The sequence below is a fragment of the Astatotilapia calliptera genome, chromosome 4 (assembly GCF_900246225.1).
Source record: "Astatotilapia calliptera chromosome 4, fAstCal1.2, whole genome shotgun sequence".
Lineage (NCBI taxonomy): Eukaryota > Metazoa > Chordata > Actinopteri > Cichliformes > Cichlidae > Astatotilapia > Astatotilapia calliptera.
Window position 1 is genome coordinate 14,066,902 of NC_039305.1, and position 10,138 is coordinate 14,077,039.

Sequence of the window (10,138 nt, forward strand, 5' to 3'; positions counted from 1 at the left end):
GTATGTTCTGTTCTCTTCTAATCAGACAAATAAGGCGATGATTTTCTGCGAACAGTATTTCTTATAACTCAGCAGTATAATGCATCATAAAACAATATCATTCATTCACAATAAATCAGCAGTCTATGCAAATCAGTTTAACAAATGTAATAGTTATCACCTTCTTCTAATTCAGGAGAATAATGCAAACTAAAACTACATAATAATTTACAATCTTTAATTAAGGGTCTAACATGGCATAAAATAATATTATAATCCCACAGGCACATTTTAAGGCAAGTATAAGTAAAGTAGCCAAAATAAAAAAGTTAAGAGACTGTAGATTATTGGAAATGATAACACATTTAATAAATTACAGTCTAAGCAAAGAGTTACATAAAGCAGGAATGTATGTCAGAGTTATGAAAGCAAGACCCAAATGCAAGACTTCCTGTAGAGTACAATGTGTTTATTTACAGGGAAGAAAATGACAACAAGTGCAACAATCTTCCGCGTGTGTTTCTCTCTTCGTGTGCTCGCTCCCGTGCATGACTTCTCCAGTGTTCGTGGTGGTTGTCCTTTTCCTTTCAGTAACTATGAACAACATGCTCCACTTCCTCCACTCGTTTCCGCAACACTTTGGATATAAACACACTGCCGTTAATACACGCAATCCCCTCCACTCGAAACACTATCACAAAGTAGCTGGGAACTGAATGATTTCTCACAACGATCCAGCATCGAGTGAAGCTCAGCTCGTCTGTTAAGTAGCTCTTCAGATTAGGCTGATCAGTAACAGGTGAGTTTCATTCACTTTCAGGTGTGGCTGGCTTAACGGCAGGAAACTCTGCGGGCCTGACGTCTCCAGAAACCCCGGACATCGCTGTACACACACACACCCATCAACTCACAAGTGAAAATGAGGGACGGTGAGTGTTGTGTTGGGCTCTTGAATAAAACTCCCGCTCAAGCGATAACGTGGAGCAACAACAATCTTTCTTTAATACAGCTTACTGTCGTGCTGTTTTACATTAGTGATTCTCGATTCGTGAACGAATCGTTCAATACTCGAGAATCACTTTACTGACTCGTGAATCATGATTCACAAGCCCAACTGACTCATCCCTGTTGCTGTTAGCAAACTAATTCCATTAGTAGAAATATATCTAGCTTATAATTAAAATTGTGGGGGGGGGAGAAACAACAGCCAGTTTCGTAACAAAAGCATTTCTGCTCTGAACTGGAAGAAAAAACCCTGAGTAGAAGCTCACATCAAGAAAATAGCTCCTCGGTTCAGAGTAGCATCGCGCTGCTAACATGCTAACAACACATTTGAGCTACTCACCCCCTCCCTCCTGTGCTGAATCATAGAGCGAACAATCACTCAGGATTCACTAACGCCCTCCCTCCTGTGCTGAATCAAAGAGCGAACGAACGAATCACTCACCCCCTCCCTCCTGGCTCACAGCTTCTTCTTCTTCTTGGTTGGCAACCAATGTTAAGGTGCATCACCGCCCCCTGGCTCAGAACGCAGTGGACATTTAGATGAGAAAATATATATTTGACACACTTAAGGAAAATACTAATAAAATACAAATAAACAAAATAAATGTTTATTAAGCAATTTTGATAGGAAATTGCTTAATTTTGGAAATGTTTTTGCTCTTTTTTCTCTATAGAATAGTTGTTGTTGTTGTTTTTTAATCATTCATCTTAGCAGTGGGATTTACATGAAAAGGGAAACAAATTAAGTTTGAGTGAAAATGTAAAATTTTTGCACTCTCTGGTCAACTGACTCAGTGAATCAAATGACTCAAAAACGCGATTCACTTTGGTGAGTGACTCATTAACAATCGATTCAATAAAAAGAATCAAATTTACCATCACTATTTTACATGCTACCAATTTCCTGTTTAGTGGGTAAGTACTGCCGCCTAGTGGCGCATGATGTACATCAATATAGATTACACCACAGTGAGCAAACACATTCATGGCCACGGCAGGTCGTCAGGCAGGGACGGCAGACCATGACAATATACTGAGCTGATTACTTTTTTTTTTTTTTTTTTAAACACAAATTCAAATTCTTTTGGGCTTATCAACCCTAAATCTGAACCTTAATGGCTTGGACTGTGAGTGTTCATTATAGAGCTCAGTTTCCGCCACAACTTTGGTTGTTGCTCTAAAATAGCTGGCTAAGAAGATTTAAAGATTATATAAATAAGAGTGCAATCTAAGAATACCTATATGATCTAAAGCTTGATCCAACATGCTGTATTTTTACATGCCTTTTGTAATATCTGCACTCTTTTGGTTAAAGTGTGTCTTCTGTATATTCATGATATGTTTAACCGCATGCAAAAACCACACTGAAAATCTAAAGACTTTAGTTTGTTGCAATTGAAAGAATAAACCTCTACCAAATTACTCTCTTAAAATAACAGTGAAAAACAAAAACAGTGACATGATGCACAAATACATTTTGCCGTGTTAATCACTTAGTAAAAAAGCACACATTCAAACAAAGTTCTGGTCGGTGATGAAAATTTTGAATGACAGAACTCATTCTGTGTATTATAATCTCCTTTTACTTGCTAGAAGTGACTGAAATAAAGGGTTCCCTTGTAGAGGTGGTAAAAGTATAGAATTTTGTTCTTAAGTAGAAATACTACTGCAAAAAAAAAAAAACTCCAGTAAAAACTGAATTACTGATTCAACTTCTTTACTCAAGTAAAATTTAAAAAACAAACAAACAAACAAACAAACAAATACAGGCTCTGAAATGTACTCAAAGTATGAAAGTAAAAATAGCTCTTTGGAGGATTTTTCTCTTACCTAGATTGTTTTTCTAAACAGGAAAATGTGTGCAGTCGGGGGTTAATGTGAGATTCAGTAGGTTGGAGAACCCTAAAATTGGTTGCAATACCTCAGTGTGTGGAAAACAATCATAACTCACAATTGGCATGTCTGCTGTGGCAGACGGAGAGGAGTGGAGAAAGATTGGACCCGAATGCAGACACTGAAAACCGACTTGAACTGAGAGTGAACCTTTATTACGGCAGAGCAGAATACAAACAAAAGCAAAGGGTGGCAATGAGTAAGCTAGCAAAACCTAAACTGGGAGAAACCTAAAAATAAATAAATAAATAAAGAATAATGACACTAAAGCCCTGCAACATGGGAAATGCAGTTTGCAGACAATCCAGCAACAAACAGGACGACAAAGGGCTTAAATACACAGAGGGATAATGAGGGAATGAGACAGAGGAGGAGGAGAAATCACACACAACGAGACCGGGGAAATAAAACTGAAAACACTAACATAGCACACGAGACTGTAAAAGTCTCTGAGCAGTCGTTACCTTTGAATCTAACCTCTCTTCTTCCTCTCCTGTCCTGTCTTTCTTATCTTTCTCCATCTCTGAGTGAAGTTGGCTCTCTTTCTGTTCTCTCCCTGTGAAATACAGCAGCTGGACCTTTAGCTAGCAACACACTTTGAAACAAACTGCACACAAACACTTTGTGTGTTTGTGATGTTTGTTGAGCTGAGAGGAAAGTTGCATTGGAAATTAACTGACACTTAAAAACATGGTGGCTGTAGCTCAGGTGGCAGAGCAGGTCAGCCACTAATCAGAAAATCGGTGGTTCGATCCCAGGTTGCCTCCTGGCTGCATGCCAGGAGGGTAAGATACTAACCCCATGTTTGCCTACTGGTGGTGGTCAGAGGGCCCGGTGGCGCTACTGTCCGGCAGCCTCGCCTCTGTCAGTGCGCCCCAGGGCAGCTGTGGCTACAACGTAGCTTGCCATTGCCTGTGTGTGAATGGGTGAATGACTGAATGTTGTGTGAAGCGCTTTGGGGTCCTTAGGGACTGAGTAAAGCGCTATACAAATGCAGGCCATTTAAAAAACAATCACTTTTAATCCCTGACTTTGACACGTGTCGTCTTTTTTTTTATTTTTTTATTTTTTATCCACTGGTGATTAATAAACAAACAAAGGTCCGCAGTGACGAGATAATAACTCCCCCCCCGAATGCATTACAGCCAAAGTAATGAGCTTGTTTTGAAAACGTAATAAGTAGAAAGTACAGATATTTGTTTGAAACTGTAGGGAGTAAAACTAAAAAGTAGTCAGAAAAATCAGTTTCCTTGACATCTGCCTTTGTCTGTTGTTCAGAATGCTGACATCTGTTTCCTGTTGGGTTAGGATGATAAAAACAATGTTTATGCTATTGTCACAAGTAAATGCTATAATGTCAAGTTCCATGTGTCTCTTACTGGCGACTGACAGCACACAGCATATGAGATGAAGGAGGGGTGGTGAATCCCACAGCTGGTGTGAGATCCAGTTCATCCTCTGTGATTCCAGGTGGAGGAGTGAAATGAAAGCGCTGAATGAGGGAGGTGAAGAAGAGGAAGAGCTCCATCTTAGCCAGACCTTCTCCGAGACACATCCTGCGACCTGCAAATGCAAAGAGTTTACACTCATTTAAACGAATCATGTCTGCGCTAGTGAGAATTTTCTCAAAAAAGCCTGACAAAGTTGTCATACCTGCAGAAAAGGGCATGAAGGCATCTCTCCTGACAAATTGACCCTTTTTGTCCAGAAAATGTGAAGGGTTAAAAGTGTGTGGGCTCTCCCATTCACTCTCATCATACAGGACAGAGGTGAGAAGGGGAAACACAATAGTTCCCTGTGGGAAACAGAAGATTTCTCATGTAGATGTACATCTACAGAACTAGTTCAGGTTATCAGAAGTAAATCACGATGTTAAAATATATTTAGGTACAGCAGCTGACCTTTTTGATAAAGTATCCCTTGAAGGTGACATCTTGGCTAGTTTGGTGAGGAACAGACATGGGGAAAATATTCGCCAGTCTCTGAGTCTCGTGAATGACTGCATCAGTGTACGGCAGGTTTTTCCAGTCAGCTACACAAACTTGTCGGCTTCCTACTACCCGGCTCAGCTCCTCGTGGACCTGCTCTGCAGAGACAAAATAAAGAAACAAATTTGTCCACATTAGTTTTAACAGATCTGCTAAAACGTGTAAAAATAAATAAATAAATAAAAAATCTAAAATTATACACAGAATATTGTTATGGTGCACATTGTTTGCATATGAAATGCTGTGTATTTATTTACCACTGACTGGTAGTGGTGGTGGTTGTTTTGCCTTTTCCCTCTGATATCACATGCTGACATGTCAGTAAACCCATAACTGAAGTCATTGGTCTTGTAGCCCAACAGGACACTGAACTCTATATACGTATTTATGTGTTATCACCTTATATAAATATCAACTATGTGTGTTGGAAAGGCTGTCGACTGTGTTCGAGAGCCCCCTTGTGGCGAGAGAGTTGAACTATTGAGAACATGGTCCAGATCATGTAGGTTAAGCTAACACATAGCAAGAGGCACCTTGTAAACTGACTCAACAGTGGACGTCTAGGCATAGTGTGAGTTGTGTGCGTCTCTAAAGAACTGTGAGTAGACATCTTGATTGAATCCTTATTATAATCAGCATTCTGTATATGTTTTGTTTACAGACCACACATATGGGCTCAAATTGTGGGCATAAATATTTTGTACTCTTAAATCAAATGTGTAGTTGTGAACTGAGTTTTGTAAGTGTGTAAGTGTGTGTGTAAAAAAGATTTGTGTTTGTAAAAAAATATTTACACAGTTACAAATTTGTTTGTTAAGGTCTGGTTACAACGGTGGCCCTGAGAAGCCAAACGGACTGCAACTTACACCAGCAATAAGAAAAACGTTGCAAAAGCACACAAAACACAACGGAAATAGGAAACAAGAAAACAAAAATAGGAAAAAAAAAAAAAAAACACACACACACACACACACACACACACACACACACACAAGGGAAGTGTTTCTGGGGAGACAACCTGACGGACCAGTTGCAGGAACCGAAAAAATGGTGTGTTTTATCATGATTCATATAATACTGCTGATGTATTTTCAGACTAATAGTTAGGCTAACACACTTACCTCTCATCTTTTCTTTCCTCACAAAACCGACAGATCCTTCACTTCTTCTAAGTGTGTCCCAGCGCAATTCTTAGCATAATTTGGTTCCTGCAACTGGTCCGTCGGGTTATTGTCTCCCCAGAAACACTTCCCTTGTGCTTTTGGAAATCTGTTTTTTCCCCCATTTCCGTTGTCGTTTTTCCTATTTCCGTTATTTTTTGTGTGCTTTTGCAGCGTTTTTATTGTTGCTGGTGTTTTCTTAAGTTGCAGTCCGTTTGGCCTCTCAGGCCCACCGTAGAGGTTACAGATACAAAGCAAAAAACTGCGTATTAAACTCTACACTTAAGTTCCCTGGCTATGTGTGACTTTCTTCTTATGAGTAGGAATTTTGTCCCAATTTTTCTGCCTTTCACCTGATTGGTCAATGTCGTGTCAATCATAAATTTAACAATCCAGTCAGAGAATAGATGGGTTTGGGGTGCTTTGCTGAGCTTCAGGTCCTGGAAGGGTAATGCAGTTTGAAGCTGGAGGATCTCTATATGAATGTCCTAAGCTAGGTCCCTTAACTTTTGGCAGCTACTGAAAGGATAAAGTTGTGCTATACCAGAAATACCATTATTACTTTAGTATTGAGCCCATACACAGACCCCACCTACGAGTTGTACACCACCCCTGTAAGCCTGTGGTTGCATCACTGTGCTGTTGTGTTAAAGAATAACAGTAAATAAGGAATAACCTTATTTGTGCATCCTGTGTGTTCTGACCGACACCCCAAGGTGAACACCATTGTTATTCAACCAACGCCTATACAGTCCTGGGTGAAACCCAAATTAACAGTGTGGTATTTCTTATCATCCACATTCTTTTGAGGTGAGACTTGCATGTCTTGTCCAGTTCCTTACCCTGTATGTGTGGGTATTTAGCCATTAACAGCAAACCCCATCTCAGTGTGGCTGCTGTGGTGTCAGTGCCAGCAGCAAACAGGTTGCTCACTGTGAATGTCAAGTTCTCCTCATTGTAGTGAGTATCCAAAACACAGGAGTCCTAAAAGAAGTAACACTCACATTGCTTATTGCTATCAAACCTAAAGTGTAAATAATATTATCATAATTTAAAAAAAACAAAAAAAACCACACATAGTCTTACTTCTTCTTTCTGTTTCCGAATCAGAAAACAGTCCACAAGCCCTCGGCACAGTCCAGGCTCCAGAGTCTCTTTCAGATGCTTAATTAAATTCTTTATATCTCTGACAGCCATCTCAACATTTTTTAACACCACCTGGCGATTTTTTATCCAACCGAACAGCCGAGGAAACATGTTAAAAAGCTGCAGGAGAAAAAAAAAAAAAAACAAAAACCTTAAACAAAGCTTATTCCAAGTAAATACACGTAATTATTAGAAATAAAATTAAATAAATTTTACTTTGTCACATGACACATGTTATAGTTTAAATATTAAAAAAAAAGATTAAAGTCCACACATTATTATTACACATTGTTTCACCAAATCCTGGTTTTCATTTTTATGAAAGCAGCGATGACTTGACCTATTTTAAAATTCCCCTCACAGAAATAATTTAAATCAAAAATAACAAAGTTACTGTTGCTGTGCATCTAAAGATATCTGATCTTTTCAAGTAGCTTTACCATCTAATTCCTTAATGACTATCGGTGCATATCGTGTCATATATACATTTTATTGTATCTCATGATTAAGAATTACTGCCTTTGCATCAATGAGCATTAATAACAATAATAAAAATTAAAAAAAAAAAAGCTTGTGAAAAAGCAAATAGTCAGATTTCCAATGCACCACAGAGCCAGATTTGCTAATGGCAGCGCTACAGCTTTGGCTCTAGCCTGTGTTTCTTCACTGAATGTTTAGAGCCTTGTTATTGTAGGGAGTTGTGTATGCCTTCCAGAGAGCCATATCGATGGGGACTTTAGCCCCTGGGATCCCTGTTCAGCCAGGCAGGTCACGAGGTGGAGGCCGGACAACAATCAGCAAAGTCAGATAAGACAGACATGAGATGGATCAGTTATCAGGCCATCCTGACTCCCCGAAAAGCCTTCAGTTGATCCAAAATGCTACAGCGAGAGTATTGACTGCAAGAATATTTCTCCCATATTCGCTTGTCTTCACTGGCTTCCTGTTAAATCCAAAGTTGAATTTAAAATCCTTTCACTTACAAAGTCTTGAACAATCAGGCCCAGTCTAATCTTATAGACCTCATAGGACCACATAGCACTGCTGGTTTACTTGTGGGACCTAGAGTATTCAAAAGTAGAATGGGAGCCTAAGATACGAAGCACGTAGTAAACATCAGGTCATGAGGCCTGTTTGTTGTTGCTAATTTAATTTAATTTATAAGATTTTAGTCTCACAGAATTTTCTACTTCCATATATGAATGTATGTGATCGTGGCCAACTTCACCAACTCATCGAATCTGTCAAAAAGCCAACCTGGACTGATGCAGAACCTGAGACACATATGGTTTGATTGGCTCGCTTCACCATGTTCTTGAATACAGGGTCACCGTAGTCAAATCTGCTTCCGAACACAATAGAGGAGATAATGTTGGCTGTTGCATAATTTATTGGAAGAGCTGTATCAAAAGCATTTCCTGTAAAATTGATACACAAGAAAAAAAAAATCTAAAATAAATAAATCCATACATGGGCTAACAGACATGCACAATATAACATTTAGAGGTGTGCTAATTAAAAAAAAAATCATTTAAATTGCAGTTCATGGTTCGTGTACTTTTGCCATACCTTTATGATCTTCAATCACTTGAATCAGATAGCCACACTCCTCCAGGATTTTATCCTGAGTAAGTCTTTTGCCCATCCCAAAGTCTTTGAGGGTGGCGAGGGCAAAACGTCTCAGCTCTTTCCACGATTCTCCATTTGCAAACAAAATTCCTACAAAACATAAAATCCTTTATTTTAAAAACTCAATTAACTGATTTTTATGATATGGAAATAGAAACATGCTGACAAGGCTTAAACCACCAGTAAGGAAGGGCTGAAAACAATGAGTATTTTTAAAATTTTTAACTTTTGAAGTAGTTTTTGTTTTTGAATATATCACATTTTGTACCCCCCAAAAAGTCAATTCTGTTCATCTGGATGTAGTGTTTTTACTAAATTACAGTACATTTGCATTTGTCTTTTTTTCCCCTAAATAGTTTAAAATTGTACATGTGACTCTATTGTATTGAAATTAGCACCGCTGACTAAAAATGTCAGACTCATGATCATTGGTCAATGAACATTATTTATAAAGCTGGGGAATCTTGCAGTCAGCTGAGACTGTAGAAGTCACTTGGATGAGTGACAAAACATTTATCCCACAGAAAACGCTGTCGAGATGAACAGGATCAACTTTTTGGGATTTCCTTACCTGGACGATTGAAGCAATTTCATAATAAAAGTGCTGTATTGCATAGTTTACTACACAAACAGGGTCACATCCTCACGGAAGACATTCAACATTAAAGGAATATGTAGCACTAAACTTATATAAACTTTTTTTTTTAAATTCTGGATGGAGAGGAAACCTGTATTTCATGAAGTCATGTGAGTCACAGCAGCTATAAGTGCTGTTGGTTATTTCTGAGAAGCCAGGTATCATATGTTGACCGGACTATTTGTGATAGTAAAATGAAACAGAATAAATGGTATTATGAAAGAATTTCATACCATGACCTCTGTTCAGGTCCTTAAATATCGGGGAGACGTTGCGCTCTCCAAACTCCACTGCATAGTTAACCAGTGCCTCTCTGACTGCTTTGTACCCAGCCAAGACCACAACCTTGTTGGTTCCTAAATAAACTGTAAATACTGACCCATATGTCTTTGAAAGCTGGAAGAATAAAAATTAAGCAAAAGACAACTGAAATAGCATTAAATACATTGCAATCTTTCATTAAAGCTGCTCCTTTTGAACGAGAAGACAGCCTGATTTACCTCATGCAGAGTTTTGTAGGGTCTCTTGAGGTCAATTTGCAACAGGTTGCCTAGCAGAGGCAGAGGTCTCGGTCCTGGGGGTTCCTTCCCTCTTTCCTTAGAAATGTAATTGACAGATAGGAGATAAAGAACAAGCAAGAGAACAGCAGCAGCCAGCACGGTGGTGGAACTGGAAAAGTTAAAATCTACAAAAAGTGCCAT

General features: G+C 38.8%; 1 protein-coding gene across 1 annotated transcript; it reads right to left on the bottom strand.

Annotated features, from left to right (window-relative positions):
* Window positions 1-3,878: 3,878 nt before the first annotated feature.
* LOC113020733 (cytochrome P450 2K1-like) lies at window positions 3,879-10,138 on the bottom strand. Its single transcript, XM_026164938.1, has 10 exons — window positions 9,938-10,138; window positions 9,671-9,833; window positions 8,741-8,890; window positions 8,429-8,589; window positions 7,112-7,291; window positions 6,868-7,009; window positions 4,779-4,963; window positions 4,531-4,672; window positions 4,257-4,440; window positions 3,879-4,173 (listed from the first exon to the last, which is right to left on the bottom strand). Exons 1-10 carry the CDS (start codon window positions 10,136-10,138, stop codon window positions 4,152-4,154), a joined length of 1,530 nt encoding a protein of 509 aa, XP_026020723.1. The 3' UTR covers window positions 3,879-4,151.